This window comes from Manihot esculenta, chromosome 1 (assembly GCF_001659605.2).
Source record: "Manihot esculenta cultivar AM560-2 chromosome 1, M.esculenta_v8, whole genome shotgun sequence".
In the NCBI taxonomy this organism is placed as follows: domain Eukaryota; kingdom Viridiplantae; phylum Streptophyta; class Magnoliopsida; order Malpighiales; family Euphorbiaceae; genus Manihot; species Manihot esculenta.
This window is the reverse complement of record NC_035161.2, coordinates 37256073-37274418: the sequence shown is the minus strand read 5'-3', so window position 1 is coordinate 37274418 and position 18346 is coordinate 37256073. Positions and strand designations below refer to the sequence as shown.

The 18346-nt window shown below is 32.1% G+C and overlaps 1 protein-coding gene across 2 annotated transcripts; it reads left to right on the top strand.

The window, feature by feature from the left end:
• Positions 1 to 2861: 2861 nt before the first annotated feature.
• On the top strand, positions 2862 to 18030 carry LOC110610714 (AP-1 complex subunit gamma-2). 2 transcript variants are annotated; one of them, XM_021750769.2, is made up of 18 exons: positions 2863 to 3165; positions 5085 to 5387; positions 5549 to 5690; positions 6162 to 6335; positions 6870 to 7049; positions 8070 to 8224; positions 8300 to 8390; positions 9386 to 9549; positions 10038 to 10092; positions 10705 to 10827; positions 10968 to 11066; positions 11808 to 11935; positions 13717 to 13821; positions 13918 to 14174; positions 15933 to 16178; positions 16258 to 16433; positions 16839 to 16943; positions 17565 to 18030. In XM_021750769.2, exons 1-18 carry the CDS (start codon positions 3134 to 3136, stop codon positions 17658 to 17660), a joined length of 2631 nt encoding a protein of 876 aa, XP_021606461.1. In that variant the 5' UTR covers positions 2863 to 3133; the 3' UTR covers positions 17661 to 18030. The 2 variants fall into 2 exon arrangements, 1 of the variants encoding a protein (XP_021606461.1); XR_006352252.1 differs by lacking the exon at positions 16258 to 16433 and having other exon boundaries at positions 2862 to 3165.
• Positions 18031 to 18346: the final 316 nt, after the last annotated feature.

The following is an 18346-nucleotide window of genomic DNA, read 5'->3' as shown; positions in this document are numbered from 1 at the left end:
AGCAATGAGTGTGCATGATATAATGTCATCCAGTTATTAAGACACTTCATTCTTGTGTGTCTGCGGGTTGATCCTTGCTGCTGCAATTCATAGGTAAATGAAGGCTGCTCGAGCAATTGTGGAGTTGGGGAAGTCGAGTAGTAATCGTGGTCTCTAACGGCCCATATCGGTGTAATGTAAAATTGATCTACCTTTCGTCTGTCGATGCCGATGTTATGCCTTGGGCCGCAGTCTTGATTTCTCGAATTCCATTAAAAAAAAAGAAGAAAAAACAAACAAATACATTAAGTGAGCAATTCACGAATAAGTTGATTAAGAGAAAATTTAAGATATCGACGCTCTAAAATAGGCCTGGTCGACAGGCGAAATTGAGACCGGTGATTTCAATTCAAATTAAGGGAAATCCAAATCTTAGGGCTCCCGAGGTTTCAAATTTAGTTTGTGGCCGTCGATCAGTGTGGCTACCTAGAACAGTTGACATTGAAAATAATTAAAAGTGCGTTTTTTAATTTTTCAATTTAAAAAAAAAAAACGAGAAAAGAAAACGATTAAGAAGCCATAGAAAATGATGAACGCTGAGAGAAGGAAGAATTAAAAAGTGAAGATGTAATTGGAGAATAAATTTCCTCTATTGTTTTTTAATTATAAAATTTTCCCCCCTGTATATACACTCATCAAAAGTGTGGTTTAAATGAGTGGCTTTAACAGGTGTGCTTTTCTTGGTGTGGTTTCTTGTTGGGTATGAGTTTTGGTTTGCGGTGGTATGAGTTTGTAGATTTTAACTTTTTTTGTTCTGTTATTGAGTTGTTGATTGATGGCCAAAAAATCAGTTATGATTATTTTACTTTTAGTTAGCGATAAATGTTAATTTTTGCTCTCTGTCGTCTGGATTATATGGTATATGTATGTTTTTTTTTCTTTTAATTCTCTATTGATCTCTTCATATTTTCTTTCTTTGGCTCTGGATGTGGCTATGGCAATGGAAGTGGATTGATTGGTAATGTATATTGTCCTTGTGGTTTGGATTGGTTTGCATGTGCACTGTTTGGATTAGACCAGTTTTTAAGTTGGTTTGCATATTTTTTAGAATTAAGCTAGACTTTCTGTTAGAGTTTCAATTCAACCTTTTTCTTATTGGGTCTTTGACCTTTTATACTTTTTAATGCTAGACTCTTTCTATGTTAAAAGAAAAAAAAAAATGAGCGTCCATCTCTGGAACGGCCGAGCTTATGTTTATTATTTTATTTGTGTGAGATACTCCGCTTTTATGCAATTTTGCTCTTTTAATAAAAATATTATAAATTTATAATTTTTTTTTAACAGAATCTGTCAAATCATATCTAATAATCACCTTTGAGAAATGCCTAAGATCATTACCCATAGGTCCCATACAACCTTTTTTTTTTCTCGAGTAAGTTGGTTTTGTCACAAAATCTCAATATAATTGAGGTGAATTGATTTTGTTAGTTTTTTTTAAACTATAAAAATAAATAAATTGTGTATTATTAATTTAAATCTTGCAAATTTTTGTATTTTATTATATGAAATGTTAGTATTATTGTAATTTTCTAAAATTTTTGAAAAAAACACACCATAATTAAAATTGAACGAAACCATTTTGAAGTATACCATTCTTAACTAAAATCAGTTAAAATAGTTATGCATGACAAATTGACAGTTTTGTCCGAGCTGTGGCCAAATCTAACTATATATTTAGATTTTTTTAAAAAATATTTTTTATATTTTATAATATTTAAAATATTCAAAAAATTTATTCACGAAAAATATTTTTTAGTTAAAAAAATTAAGTTATTTTTAATGAAAATTATAGAAATCATTTTTTATATTTTAAAAATTTTATTAAATGATACAATTAGAAGACTGTTTGCACAATGATGGATCCAAGCGAAATTATTCACGGAGCTAGCAGAGAAAAACAGGTTGATGTAGCTTCTCACTTTGCAACAAGTTGCAAGATCATAAACAAATAGCATGAACTATCTCGTGTTGTAGACGAGTTTAGTGAGGTAGACACTCGTTTAGCTAAAATTGAATTGAAGCATATTGATAGTGATGAGAAGCTGGAAACTTAAGAAAATTATATAGAGTATGAATGAGTTTCAGGATGAAGTGTAGGGATTCTCAATGCTACCAATTGATAAGTTGGCTGAAACAGACGAGTTCATAAGACATGTAATGGTAGAGAAGCTGGCTATCCAGGGAGGAAAAATGTGGAGGCTTGACATTCTTTGAAATTTTTATTAAAATTTCTATATATATAATTTATTAATAAAATTAAATAATATAAAACAAATTATCTCGTTAAAAATGTTTTTTAAATTTAAATTGTTTTTCATAAAGAGTTATATAGATTGATTGGTTACTCATTAATTCAATGCAACAAAAAAATATATATTTGTTTTTAAAAATAAGCAACCACCAGACTAAATTTATAACTCACAAATTATATGTTAACTAGTCACTAGAATATTTGCGAGGCATTGATGTGCAATCTTCGTATCGCATGAAGTTGATAAAATTAAATATTTTTCTGAAAAAAAAGGCCAGTGGCGGTTTTATTTAAAATGTTTATTAACCCCATCTACGGAAAATGGGAAATTGACAGTAAATCTGTAATAGAAAACCCTTATTAAGTAAAATTGCCTCCAATCACCGCCTGTGAGCTTCCCATATATAAAAGACAAATTAAATCATGTTTCAGCATGTGACATTTAAACAGCTCACACGATTCACGTCAATTGCTGCAATCAAAATATTGGAGTTATCAATTTCACATCACCTGCAGGTAATCAATCACTGTGATGCAGCAGATTTTTTTTTTTTTTTTGGTTTCCCTTCTTCATGTTTTCATTTCTCTGTGAAGACGAAGTGCGAAACACACACAGGTGAAAAGAAACAAGGGCACTCTCTTTTTTTCTGTTTTCAGATCCAAATATCTATATCATTCTCTTTTCTCTCCCAGATCATGAATTAACCTATTCGGATCTTCGAATATTGAGTTCGGGTCCATCCGTTTTGATTGCTGAATCAGGGGGATATAGATCGTCTCGGTTTGTAATCTCTCATTTGGATCTGATTGAGCTCGCCGGAGAAATTCAAAACGGACCCAATCATGAATCCCTTCTCGTCCGGTACGCGTCTAAGGTGAGTTAGCAATCTTACTCTTGCAATTTCATTAGATCATGTAAGCATTTTTTTTTCTTGTTATATATAATTTTGGCGTTAACCAACCTTGTTGGAGCTCGAGCTGTGCTTTCTGGTTTTAATTGAATTTCTTAAGCGAAACTCATTTACAATTTGATTTGGATTGATCTGCAGCCTTCTTTGTGCGTTTTCTTTCATAATTTGGTCTGGTAGCTGGAGTATGCAGCTTTTTGATAGTCAATGCGCGTTTTCTTTCCAACGTATAGAATTGATTAGCTTTGAGCTGGTTTTATTTAGTTGTAGTGAAATGTGGAAATCTCCTTGCTTTAAACGTTTTGCTGAAATAATTTACATATTATTCGTGAGGACTAGAGTTTTTATTAGTATCTAAAGACATTTTAATTGTGCGGGAGTGCCAATATATTGCTTGGATCTCTCTACCATTTTTCTATTTAGCTATTTCGAGCTTCTCATTGAAAATGTAGCCTATTACTTTTTAATGCTGCTCATGCTAGAAAAGAGGATGATGCATCCCGTGGAGGGTAATTCATGCTGGCAACTTCTGAATTAGAATATTGCATAGATCCATGTAACTGTAACTTAGATGTGGATTATGAAAATTTCTCGCACCCTTAACAGAAAAGAAGAACCGCTTCACTAAATCTACAAATAAAGCGTAAAAGAGGAAGTGGTTTCTACTTGGTTTACAACTCTTGCATTATTTTGCTTTATGACATTCTTTCTCTGCATTTATTTTTAAATATCAAGGTTTAGTATGACTATTTATTGTGCTTGAGGCCAGGTGCTAAATTTTAAGTCATAAGCCTCACCAATTTTATATAATTATAAGGAATAATGTGATTTAAATGACAGAAGTTCATAACATGTATTTTTGTTATATTGGAGGCATTCTAGATTGATTTTACAGATATTATAAATTTAAATCTCACACTAGATTCAGTAACTTTAACATACCACAGCATGAATAGAAGTAACAAAAAGAAAGTGGGAAAAATTTTACTCGTGTGCTGTAATGTTTAGCAGTTATGATGTAACCTAGAGCATTTATCCAATTGAGCGAGGCACCTGTATCATCCATGTACATGTGCAAGTTTAGAACAGAATAAGCATGATACTTCTTCTAGAGCATGCACATTTTCTGTGGCTGCCTTTTCAGGATTTAGGCTGTTTGACTTCTAAGCATGCCTCAGAAGTGCCTTCTCAAATCATTTCTGCTGCCATAAAAATAACATATTGAAGTTTTGGCTATAATTTATGACTTCCAATGGGAATACTGGAAAACATGCATAGTCTAAGCAAGAAGGTTCTTGGTGAACCTGCATATTCTACAAATATAGTGAAGGAAGCCTTTCCTATTCCAAATTTGGTTTTATAGATCTGTGCCAAAGGTTCACAATGCAAGTTGGCATTAGCAGGAAAGCATTTTCCATTGCTAATTCAAGGTTGCTTTGGCAAAGTACATCGAGAACTTTAGGCTGATATTGCTTAAAAGCTAAGCCTATTGCTCATGTCTTCTGACAATAGAATGTTATACTTTCTTGAAAACATTTTGCAAAAGAGATACATTATTGTGCTTTGTAGACGGTTTTAACATTTTCTTTTCCAGTCCATCAACTTATGGGCTATCAATGATTATGAATTGTCATGCTTATGATTCTTTTCACCGAAAAATGTAATCTACATTTTAAGCCAGTAGGCTTTGCAACTTATAGACAATATGATTCCTTGCTTTGCCATATTAATGTTAGGGGGGTTGTTTTTATTCATATTTTCTGTGATCTGGAGACTTCTGGTTATAATTTTTCCTAATGATTGAAGCAACTTAATGAATTATTCCTTTCCTTAAATAAGGATGATAGACCTAACTGTAAAGTTTGACATTCTGTATTCCTGTGCAGGGACATGATTCGGGCAATACGTGCTTGCAAAACTGCTGCAGAGGAACGTGCTGTTGTACGAAAAGAGTGTGCTGCTATTCGTGCTGCAATTAATGAAAATGATCAAGATTATAGACACCGCAACTTGGCAAAGCTCATGTTTATTCATATGCTTGGTTATCCAACACATTTTGGTCAAATGGAGTGCCTGAAATTAATTGCATCAGCTGGATTTCCAGAGAAGAGAATAGGATATCTTGGCCTCATGCTACTACTTGATGAAAGACAAGAAGTTCTAATGTTGGTCACAAACTCATTAAAACAGTATCCAATATAGAATATATGTTTTTTTCCCTTAATTTGTTGATTTACAAGGTCTTCCGCCCATATACTTTTGTTGATTTTTTTCATTTGTTCAGTATTCTTTCAATAACAAAGGAGTTAAAGTGTACCAATAGGCTTTAGCAGCCTTAACTTATTTGCAGAGATCTCAACCACTCGAATCAGTATATTGTGGGGCTTGCTCTTTGTGCTTTGGGAAATATTTGTTCAGCAGAAATGGCTCGCGATCTTGCTCCAGAGGTGGAAAGATTGCTGCAGTTTCGGGATCCACATGTTCGGAAAAAGGTGAGCTTGTGTTTTGAATAATTTTATTAGGGTTCCTTGCAACATAATTCCAAGTTTAACTTTTGTGCAAATTTTTTTTTTTTTTTGTGTGTGTGTGTGTGTGTTTTTAGTAGCAGTGGGCAAATACCACAAAAAGATTGGGGAGGGGGGCGGAAGGGAGGGCTGGGGTTTGGAGTGGCTATTATGTGTTGTTATAGATGTTCTATTAAATGTTCCCTCCCTCCCCACCCAAAAAAAAAAAGAAATAAAAGAAGAAGAAAGATAAATAAACGGCTAATGTTATTTTTTTACTTTTTTTTTTGTAAGAAAAACAAGTTTCAAAATCCAGTTCCTAGAATTTCTTGATGAGAATGCTTGCTGCTCAAATTTACTTGTGGAGTACTTCTGATTCTTATTTCTAATTTTGCTTCTCTGGGTTTGAAACCTTATTTTAAGATTCTCTAATTTGATTAATGCTTCTAATGAAACTAGGCTGCATTGTGCTCCATACGGATTATAAAGAAAGTACCTGATCTGGCCGAAAATTTCATAAATCCTGCTGCTTCCTTACTTAAAGAAAAGCATCATGGAGTTTTAATAACAGGCGTTCAACTCTGTACAGATCTATGTAAAGTCAGTCCAGAAGCTCTTGAATATTTCAGAAAGGTAATTGGTTTTGCCACCCAGGAGGATCCAGGTTCGGCCGCTGAAGCAAGGTTCGGCCGCCGAACCTGCCTCCTCTTTTAAGTTCTAACCATCACTGGCATGCATTAGTATGAAAATGCGTCAAGCATCCATCTTTTAGAACTTCTATTTTGGGATCTGGGTTAAGTTCAGGAGATCAGAACAATTCAGGACTATAGATTCTGTGCAAGTTGCGGACGTATATGCTTTTATTTGAGATCCATCTATTTGTTACTGGATATTAGTGCTTTACTTAACAATCTGTTAACCATAGTTTACAAATGGGGCATGAATTATAGTTGAAGTGCTGAAATTCAAATACACATTTTGCATTTTTTTGGGTGAAATGGTCGTTTTTTGGTGCTCATTTGAGAACAAGGCTTCATTATATTACTGTTTAAATATGGCAAGTATGCTTTTTTTTTTTTTGAAAAGAATCGAAATTGTTGGTGTAACATTTGGTTATCTCATTATTCTTCTCCAGTTATGACAAGTTTTAAAATCATTATTATGTAGAAATGCACAGGAGGTTTGGTCAGAACTCTAAAAGATGTCGTGAACAGTCCATATGCACCTGAGTATGACATTGCTGGCATTACAGACCCTTTTCTCCATATCAGATTGCTTAAACTTTTGCGCGTGCTAGGCCAAGGGGATGCTGATGCTAGTGACGCTATGAATGACATACTTGCACAGGTTAGTGGGCTTATATCTTTTGTATCTTTCTGTCTTTTTTATCCTTTCAGTTTGGAAAGAGTTTGGTTTATTTGAAATATCCCAGTTATTGAAGACGTGGATTTCTTCTTAGGTTATGATTATATGTATCAATTTTAAGTAGAATGTAAGAGATAATATAAGAAGATAATATTATCAACTTTAAGTTGTTCTTTTTGATGCTTCTCAATAAAATATATAGCTTTTTGGATATATTTGGACTAGTAACTAATTACTGAAGCCCCTCAGAATAAACTAGATTGGAGAAACTAAGTGTCTGGATATGACAGAGCTATTTGGTTTTCAGGCTTGTGTTTCTCATGTAATTTGACTTTGGGAGGAATCCTTGCTGAGCTCAATGTGGAGCTCTTTTTTATTCTTGTATTTGTATGTTTGACTAGTCTTGCTTGTCAGGTAGTGTTAGTAGTTTGTGATGTTCAATTATGATCGAGTTCTGACTTATAGTGGTAGGATTCTTAGTTTTGGAGAAAATTACTGCTATAATATATACTTTTAGCATGTGGATGATGATCTTAGAGTTTGAGTATCTAACTGATGGGGAATATGAAGTGAATTTTCTCTAAGAAAAATTACTTTTATCAAAAGGTTCTGATCTTAAGCTTACATGAAGCATTGATCATCAGTCATACCTTAGCTATATGACTTGTTTGACCAATCTGATTTATTGGGCTTAAGCCATTTAGATGGCTATCATGTCATGCTTGTGTCCATTAATTTTGGACCAAAAAAATGAGTTGATCAAGATGTGAAGCCCAATATCTAAACAGGCTAACCTTTAGCAATAATTTTCTCATTGATATGCTGGATCTTTTTCATGTCGTCCTTATTTTCAGATGAATTCTGTATTTCTTTTGTTCATTACTATATTATCACCTTATGTATGTTTGCAAATGCGCACAGTTCCTTAAGTCATTGTTTCTTTAGGCCATTTGCATCACAAGTTGACCTTCATTCTTTATTTTGACTTGGCATTTTCCATAGGTGGCAACAAAAACTGAGTCAAACAAAAATGCAGGGAATGCTATTTTATATGAATGTGTGGAAACTATCATGAGCATCGAAGATAATGGTGGTTTACGACTGCTTGCTATTAATATCTTAGGAAGATTCTTGTCGAACCGTGACAACAATATCAGGTTTTGTCCAAAAAAAGTTTTTTTTTATTAATAATCGGCTTTCTTTACAATATATTTATATTTTTAATGTTTCAGATATGTTGCATTGAACATGCTGATGAAGGCCATTACTGTAGATGCTCAAGCAGTGCAAAGGCATCGGGCAACAATATTGGAATGCGTTAAAGTATGTGTGGTTTTACCAATCATTACCTTTGTAGTTAGTGCTTATAAGGAAAAGTGAAAAATCCTAAAACAATAGAAGTATTCGTTATAAATTCATGTGTTTCACTAACCCCAAAGGATGTAATGATTAAACATGAAGTCAAATGTTTGAACAAAAATTGCCTCTCAAAAACCTTTATTTCCTATGCCACAGTTCATGTTGGCGCAGAAGGTACTTGCAAAGTTATATTTTGCTTAAATTACTGGAATGAAAATAGAAAAGAGTGATTGAGGGGTTATTCTGAAATGAGTTTAGGACTGCTTCTATCTTCTGTTCAATTTTGTATGTGTCACTGATAGACTAGTGAATGCAATATTTACAACGAGGGATTCTCCATGTGTATAACTTATGAAATAAACGTGGATGTAGGTTTTGAATTTGGGTCTTATGGATTTAAACTTTTTAGCATGGAGTTTTAAGGATACAAATATTTTAATGAGTTTAATTAATATAAGATTTTACCCATTCAAAATTAGGCATGACTGCATGAGTAGTTTTTGCATCGATATTGCATAAGATAGCTGATAAATCTGGATTCTGGAATTATTGCTCTTTACTATTCTCTCTTTATGTCCTTGAAATTTTGCCAACAATTTAAAATTTGGATTAATAGAATTAATTTCTGGTATTTAGCTCTTTAGATATGGGTGTTGGATTATGATTTGTTATTTTCTAGAGAAATAGTAGGTGCTGAGGATTTAAATTTGGCTAAAAGTATTATTTTTCTTTTGATATTGTTGTTCCTTATTAGCTCTTTCTACTTTTATTTTCATGATTATTTTTCCATTCCTGCCAATCTATCTTCTTACATCTTGGCAGTTGATATTTTTAGTTTTCAGTTGGGTTACTAGCTGAACCTGATGCATTCATTTCTTATTCGAGTTTTCTTACAATTGCTGCAAAAGTGAGTCTCTGAACAACTGAAGAGCCTGTGATTTGGCCTTTTTCCCTTTCAGGATTCAGATGCTTCAATTCGTAAAAGAGCCCTTGGACTTGTTTACCTTCTAGTGAATGAAAGCAATGTAAAGCCTTTGACAAAAGACCTAATTGAATATTTGGAAGTAAGTGATCAAGAATTTAAAGGAGATCTTACTGCCAAAATTTGCTCCATTGTTGAAAAGTAAGTTGTACCCTTCATCAGTTATAACTTGTACTTTTTTCCCTAGTCATTTGTATTAATATTGGTTTCGCACATCTGCTGTAATGCAACATTGGTTCCACCTTTTTTCTTTTAACAAACAATATTTAGAACTAATTATTCTTTTAGTATTTAGAGATGGTAGGCAATTCAAAATAGTCTTTCCGATGGCCATCATCATTTTTGTATTTTTCTTTCATATTTTTCCTTGGGGAAAATTTAATGGTCAATTTCCAGCCAAATCAGGGAAGGAGATGAGATGACCATTGAATTTATTTTCTTTATTACTGATGTCAAACATTGATTCTGTTCTATGTCACATTCCAACCTGCTTTTGTGAGCCCTCCTATGTCTCTTTAAAGGTTGGGGATATAATTGGATTCAGTAAGATTGGTCGACCACTAAGTCCTTTTGAACTATTACACTGAGATTTTTGTGTGGTATATTTACTTCTGCTTTTGGTGCTTTAGGTTCTCCCCTGATAAAATTTGGTATATTGATCAGATGCTCAAGGTTCTTACCGAGGTAAAAATCTGAATATCAATTCTTTATAGAGTATAAGCAACATGTTTTAAGTTTGTCTTGGGACATTTCAATGTTAGCATGATCTTCGTCTTGGCATAAAAGCCATATTCAGGGATCATTGAAAAATAAAAAAATATTATTTCCATGGCAAATGCCACCTATGGTTATTTCAGTCAAGATACCAGAATGGGCATTGGTGTTTTTTTCTTGAATCAATTTGAACAGGATTATATTGTACTCTATTTAGCTTAAGGCATGATCTTCAATATCCTTCTCCATGTTTCTTTGTTCTGTAATCATTCCATCAGACAGTTTCAAATGCAGCTATAGCTCTCTTAATTGTTGCATTACAAAACTTCAATGTGCTGCTGCTGCATTATAGATCTCAAATAACTTTGGAGCCTGTAAATGTAGGCATTTTGTGGAGAATAAAAGATATGCAAAAAAAAAAAAAACTAAAACAATCATTAAGAATGATGAGCTCCAAACAAAGAGGTTGAGTATATAGTAGACCAATCTCTCAATCTATATGCCATCATTTAGATGTGTGCATTTTTTATGATATTATCTTTTTTTTGTATAAAATTCTAATCTGAATGCTACGCTTAGTAGGCTGGAAATTTTGTAAAAGATGAAGTGTGGCATGCCGTTATTGTTGTTATAAGCAATACTTCTGATCTCCATGGATATACAGTCAGGGCATTGTACAGAGCATTTCAAACATCAGCTGAACAGGTATTCAACTTTTATTTTTGATGTATTATGTGTGTTCGAATCTATCATCTTGATTATTCAAGTTGCTTTCTTATAAAGGAAAAATGTGCTTGATATTTGTATCACTCTTTTTGAAGGTTTGTTAAAAATATTTTCATCAGGAAACCCTTGTTCGAGTTGCAATATGGTGCATTGGAGAATATGGTGACTTGTTGGTCAACAATGTTGGGGTGCTCGACATAGAGGATCCTATAAAAACTGTGAGTATAATGGTATCCATGCATCAGCTTGTATAGCCATGTCCACTGGAGTACTGGAAGTATTTTAACAGGTCAGCATATGTGCTGTCAAGTGCAAGAGCTTCTGATCAAACTTTTTAAAGAAAATCTATTATGAATAATTCTTCTTTATTTGTTCCATTCTCTCTTACCTGACACAAAATTTCAGAACATAGGGCGTAGGATAATGAGGCAAGCTCATGCTAATGTTCACATATTGAAACATTCAAAGAGTACTGTTTTATTCCATAGATATGCTTCATTGTGTATAATTACTTTTGAAAGTTTGTTTCTAACATACCTAAAGGTTGAAAAATAAGTTTCAGCACTCAACTAGTGACATTTGAGTTGTTCCTGTTCTTTTCTCTCTGAATCATTACATAACTTCAATATGGCGATACATAACAACATTGATTCCTTATCTGCCATAAATGAATTGAGTTACCGTAGTGTTCTTTGCCATTGTGTTTGATTACTTATCAAATATTTTATCTAATGCAGTCACTTCAATGCTTGTGAATTGGTCCAATAGCTGTTTCATTTAATGTTGTTAACAAAAGTTAAATGGTTGGACATGTTAATTTGCTTATAGCCTCTTTGAAAAAAAAGGAGGAAAAAACTGTTGTAAAATGTAATAAATGGTAGGCAAGGATCTGCACGTACTTGCTAAGTTCTCTCTTTACCCTTGTTTAATGGCCTGCTAAATTTAATATTTCTAAGCAGGTGACAGAGTCTGATGCTGTGGATGTTGTCGAGAATGCTATGAAGCGTCATTCCTCTGATCTTACTACTAAAGCAATGGCTTTGATATCTTTATTGAAACTCTCTTCTCGGTTCCCATCTTGCTCTGGGTATATTGTTTGTTTATTTCTTTGCTGATTTTCTATTCCTCCTGCAATTTTATATGTACTATTTCTAATGGCCTTTCTATTCTTTTAAGCTTCTTGAAGTATGCAGAAACCTACATAGATATTATATGTATCCATAGGTGTCCTAAACTCCTAATGGAACTTTTTATCATAATTTTGTATATAAAGTAGCAGGCTCCAATTATTTTTCAAACATAATGGATAATTGCTTCTGTGATGTCTCTTAAAAAATACTGCTTGACACAATATTTTGATAGTTCCAATGTTTTCAGTTTGAGTCTCTAATTATAGTAAATCTTTATAGATAATTTAGAGTGCGTTTGCTTTTGTTGTGATTTTCTGTTTTTCGTTTTTTATTTATTTGGTTGTTAGTGTTGTGTTTTTATTTTTACTAGTTATAAAACGTTTTTCAAATAAAAAAACCAAATATTGATTTTCTTTTTTGTTACATATTCTATCAAACCATTAATTTTCTTTACGACTTTTATCTGATTATCATTAATGATTTTAAAATTTCATCTTCATCAATCAAATTTATTTTTTTAAAAATATATATTCATTCAATTAATTTATAAAATATATTTTTATTTATTATTATAAGAAAAATTTACTATTTAATCCCTATAGTATGGAAAAACTCATTAATTAGCTTCTCAATTTTAAAAAGATATTACAATATCCTTGAGATTTTAAAGAATTTACTAATTAGTCATTCTATTAGATTTAGTTGTTAAATTTTTTACTATTTAGTGCTTTTAGCATGAGAAAACTCATTAGTTGATCTATCAGTTGTGTAAAAATATCTACTAATTATTTTCTCCATATTGAGCAAATTTAGAATTCTTTTGTAAGAGAAATTTACTATGTTGTCCTTATAATATGAAAAAATTCATTAGTTGATTTCTCGATTTTAAATAATATATTAAAGTATCTTTGAGATATTAAAAAATATTAATTAATTTTTCTATTAGTTTAGCCATTAAGTTTTTTATTATTTAGTTTCTGTGGTAGGAGAAATTTATCAGTTGGTCTCTCAGTTTTATAAAAATATCTGCTAATTAATTTCTTTGGACATTTAAAACTCTCTTTCGACACTTAATAGCTGAAATTGTAGAGGAATTAAGGAGTATATTTTCTAAAATCTCAAAAATATTTTAATGTATCTTTTAAAGTTGATTGACTAATTATTGAGTTTTCTATATCCTAGGGATTAAACAATAATTTTTTTTGCAATACTCAACTGCTAAAATTAACGGATGGACTAACTAGTATATTTTTAAAAATTTTATGGATATTTTAATATATTTTTCAAAATCAAGGAACTATCCAATGAGTTCTCTTGTAACACATGGACCAAACAGTGATTTTTCCTTATTATAATATCATATACTTTGTAAAATAATTTATAATTCATTTTTATGTGCAGCTATTTGTAAAATTTGTATTCTAATTTTATTATTAAATGTCATATTTCAAAAAAATATTTTAGTACTTATTTTTATATAAAAGTTTATAAATTTATTTTTGTACAATTAATTTTTAGAAAACAGTTTCTAAGAAGTGAATAATAAAGATCAAAAAGCTGCTTTTAGTTTTGAAAAAATAAAAAACAGAAATCGTACAATGTTTTGAAACACATCCTTAATTGTGCAATTACTTGTCATTCGTTTTTGTAACATGGAATATAAGTTGTACTTTTGAATGGTTTTTGTGGGAAGATTGTTATCTAACTTTATGGTGTTGTTTCTTGAATCATTTTCTAGGAGGATCAAGGATATAATCATGCAATGCAAAGGAAGCCTTGTGCTTGAATTGCAACAAAGATCCCTCGAGTTTAATTCTATTATTGAGAAGCATCAGAATATCAGGTATATGGTCAAATTTTTTACTATATTAGCTTGTTTTCCTTCAAAAGTTTTCCATGATTGCAGCAAGATTCATAAGCTAATGGGTGAGTCATTCAGGTCTGCATTGGTTGAAAGAATGCCAGTTTTGGATGAGGCTACTTTCAGTGGAAGGAGGGCTGGTTCTTTGCCTGCAACTGTTTCAACATCTGGTGGGCCATCTCTTAATCTTCCAAATGGAGTTGCTAAGCACTCTGCAGCTCCTCTTGTAGATTTACTTGATCTTTCAGAGGATACTCCTGCACCAAGCTCTTCAGGTGGCGACTTTCTTCATGATCTTCTTGGTGTTGATTTAGCACCTGCTTCCACGCAACCAGGTTAGTTTGGGATCTTTTCTGGCATAAATCATGTAAATCTTCAATACTCAATTTTCTTTTTTGCTTTCTGAGAGCCTGCATTTTCTTTATCAACGGTCTATCCCTGCTCACAAGCCCAACGCAGGTCAGATGAGTATGAAATGAATGTTATTTGTTTGTTTGGTCACTGTTTCTGTTGTCACAGTAGCCATTATAGACATACTAGATGACATTCAGTTGAATACCTATTTGGTTGAATATCAAATTTTCCAAGATCATATGCTAATTGACTGAGCTTTTCCTTGACTTTATAGTATAATGGATATTTATGGAAATCTATAAACTTAAACTGTACCTTATTATAATAAAACTTAAGAGGTAATTTTAGATTCTTAAACATAACTTACATGCAGGTTTGGAGGTTATAATTTTGGTTGAATGTGGATAGAGGAAAATTTTCAAATGATCTAGGGTTATTTAGGTAATTCTCGTTAAAATATAGATAAATGAGGAAAAATTACCACTAGGTCCCTGTAATATTCAAAAATTCACTAGTTCATCCATATGTCAAAATTACTCAATTAAAATGTCCCATATTTTATAAAATCAAACTCTTTAATCTTCTTCTTTTTTAAAAGAAAATTGTTAGCTGTTTTTAATATTTATTATTTAGCTTATATGATTTTAGCTATGCATATTATATTATTTAGTTCCTCTCTGATTAAAAAATTTGCTTTTCGTTTTTAAGATTTCAACTCTAAAGTCTCTACCTAAATTATTTTTTAAGTTATTCACTCATCATTTAATTTAATGTTATACACCATTTTTTATTGTTAAGAAGTGATAATTCTTTTCCTTTTTCACTTAGTTGCTAATCTATTTATATAATTGGAATTATATATCAGACTATTTAAATTTAGAAAAAATAAATTTTAAATTTTTAGAAAAAAAAAATGTTTTATGAGTAATGTTAGATTATTTAATGAGTTTCATGGATTATTCAAATTTAAATCTAGAAAATATGAGTTCAATACTAGCTTAGATTATTTAAATTTAAAAAAGTCTAAAAGGTTAAATTTGCTCCTAAACTATACAACAGGGGTCAAAAATATCAAATTTCATCTTTTGGTCTAAATTTACCCTTAAACTATAGTTAAAATGCCAAATAAAATTATCACTTGTCAAGATTTAAAAGTGTAAGCTAAGCTCTTATCATTCTATTTAACCTTACTTTGACTTATTTGATCTTTTAATAATAATTCAGAGATAAATTTGTATAAAAAGATGAAATTTGATATTTTTAGCCGCCATTGTATGGGTCAATGGCAAGTTTAGAGTCCTTAACTTAAAAACGGTGTAGAGCTTGACTTCCATTCAGATTCAAACTGTTTTTTGTGGGCTTGGGATACATTTTTCCAACTCTTTTGTATTGAATGGTGTTTAAATTTAGAACTAAGTTATTACTTCAGATGCTTTTTGTGATGTGAAAGCATTCAGAAATTGGTTCTCCAGGCTTAAATTCTGTTGGTTTGCTCTCAATCTATTATTTTTATTTATTATTTTAACTTACTAATTCTCTTACCCCTGATTAACCTTTTAAGAAGGAAGATATATTTTCTTGTTTAGTTTGGGAAAATGTTAATTGGTTTAGATGTTCTTTTGGTGAATGAGGAGCTTGCTTAGAATTTGTACTGTTTTTCTATTAAGAATTTATGTTGATATTCCATTGTTGATAAGTATGCTAAAAGTATTTATTGTAATTTCTCTCTGCATTTTTAGGCATAAACCAGGCTCCCAAAGCTGGCACAGATGTTCTATTGGATCTCTTGTCCATTGGAACATCTACTCCTGTACAAAGCAATTCATCTACACCTGACATGTCATCACCTAGTCAAGATAACCGAAAACCAATTGCCACATTAGATGTACTCTCATCTTTACCTTCGGCGCAAGCAAATTCTTCTGTTGGAGCTTCTCCAATGATGGATTTGTTGGATGGCTTTGCTCTTAGCCCTTTAAAGCTTGGTAAAGTTCTGTCTCTCTTGCATTCAGTTTGGCTACATTTTCAGTATCCTAATCGTGACAAAATTATTTTCTTGAACAGAGGATAATGGTTCAGTTTATCCATCTATAGTTGCATTTGAGAGCAGCAACATGAGGATAACATTTAACTTCTCAAAACCACCTGGGAACCCAGAAACAACAATAATACAGGCCACTTTCGAAAACTTGTCATCTAATGCATTTACAGATTTTGTTTTCCAGGCAGCAGTTCCAAAGGTGAGACTAAATGGTGGTTCACTAAATATTCATTTTTTCTTTATCATACTTCCTCATAATGTCTCTATCTACTTCTGAATGAACGTCCCATCTTTCATAGCAGGAATTTACATTCTGTACCCTTCTTTTCCACGTGATTTGGGGATTGGGGACATCAGTACCTTCTAACCTTGTCGTGTGAATGAAAGTTCTGTGATTTTAAACTGGTGGTTTGACAGTCCATTTCATTGATTATGCATATCACACCCTTTTTGAGACAACCAAAATAATAAGAATAATAATAGTAATAACAATAACAACAACAACAACGATAATAATAATGGTCGTCTTGCTCCAGTTTTTGTGCAGAAAAATTGTGTTTCTTTCAACATGTCATTCTGATATTTCTCTGTTATCAATTTACAGTTTCTTCAGCTGCACTTAGATCCTGCTAGCAGCAATACATTACCTGCAAATGGTAATGGGTTGGTCACACAAAGCTTGAGAGTAACTAACAGCCAACATGGCAAGGTATATGTTAAACACTTGCAACATTGATTGAACATGAATTTCTGGATTCTTTGAGAATTTCATAACATAGGTCTATCATATACCGTGATAGAGTATAATATAATTTTCTTGTAACTGTTAATTACCTTATTTCTCTGTATGGGAAAATTATGAACATATTGACATGGTTACCAATTATTTATCATTTGAAATTTAGAGTTGACTCTTCTGCTGTCATGCTTCTCTTAAAATCAAAATATTTCTTTTCAGTTCACTTGAGCGCATCCCATTTGTGAAAAACCAATAGCTTCCTTTGAATATAATATTCTCGGTGAGGGTTGAGTGTCAGCAAAAGAGGAAAATGGATGCCAGGGACTTGTTCTATCTTGCTTTTTCTTTTTTCTGAAATATTGAGCCATAAATATAAAATTCTCTGCAGTAAGAATCTTTGGTGTGCTGCTTAAATACTGTGCCATATTATGTGTGTTCTGGCAACAATAAAATAATTGAAAGTTTCTTTGGTTAGGTACACTGCTGCTTCATCAGTTCAGTTCATTTTGTTTCCCAAAATCATTTTTCTTATTTATTGCTTTTGCTGGTTCTATGGTTATGGATGGTTACATAGTTCATGTTTGTGTCCAGAAAGCACTTGTGATGCGCATAAGGATAGCTTACAAGCTGAACAACAAAGATATGTTGGAAGTAGGACAGATCAACAATTTCCCTCAGGATTTGTAAGTTAATGGATCCAGATAGTGTTAACGAAGCCGTGTAAGAGCTCCATTTTTTCTTTTGTCATCTGAGAATCAACTTATTACTCATGGTAGTGGTAGTAAAATATCTTGCTTCAATTCTTCTACTTGAGGGCAGTATTGTAATGGTTGATATTATTTTTGCCCGAGTTTGGAATTGTGCCCAATGTCTTAAAACACCTTTCACAAAATTTTTCCCTTTAGGTGATCTGTGTACATTATTACAAAATTTCTGTACGGAATTGTGAGAATCGAATTTCTTTTAGCCTTTTTGAGGCTCATAGAGAAAGAAACTCGTGGCATGTCGGAACTTGAGTTGCTGTGCAGTGATTTCTATATAGCACTCATATTTGTTATTTTGCTTTGCTCCAGTTATACTCTATTTGTATTTTGGATTGTGACCCATTATATTTTTTTCATATATTCAGTTGAGTTTATTAATCAAACATTGACTACCAAGGCAGGAGATCCTTCCATATTTTCTGATACCCGAAGCAAAATCACATTGACAGGAACCATATACCTCTCCATGTTTTTTTATCATTTAATTATTTATGCTTTGAGTTTTCATATCGAGGAGCCGATTCAATTGAATTTCAAAATATTATAAATTAATGTACGCCTATATTAACAATTGTTATTAGCTGGCACTAACTTAGATAAACAACTGAT

Coding starts and splice junctions, on each gene's coding strand:
- LOC110610714 (XM_021750769.2), top strand. CDS start 3,134: ATGAATCCCTTCTCGTCCGGTACGCGTCTAAG. Junction 7,050..8,069: donor TGAATGACATACTTGCACAG/GTTAGTGGGCTT, acceptor CATTTTCCATAG/GTGGCAACAAAAACTGAGTC. Junction 9,550..10,037: donor ATTTGCTCCATTGTTGAAAA/GTAAGTTGTACC, acceptor TTGGTGCTTTAG/GTTCTCCCCTGATAAAATTT.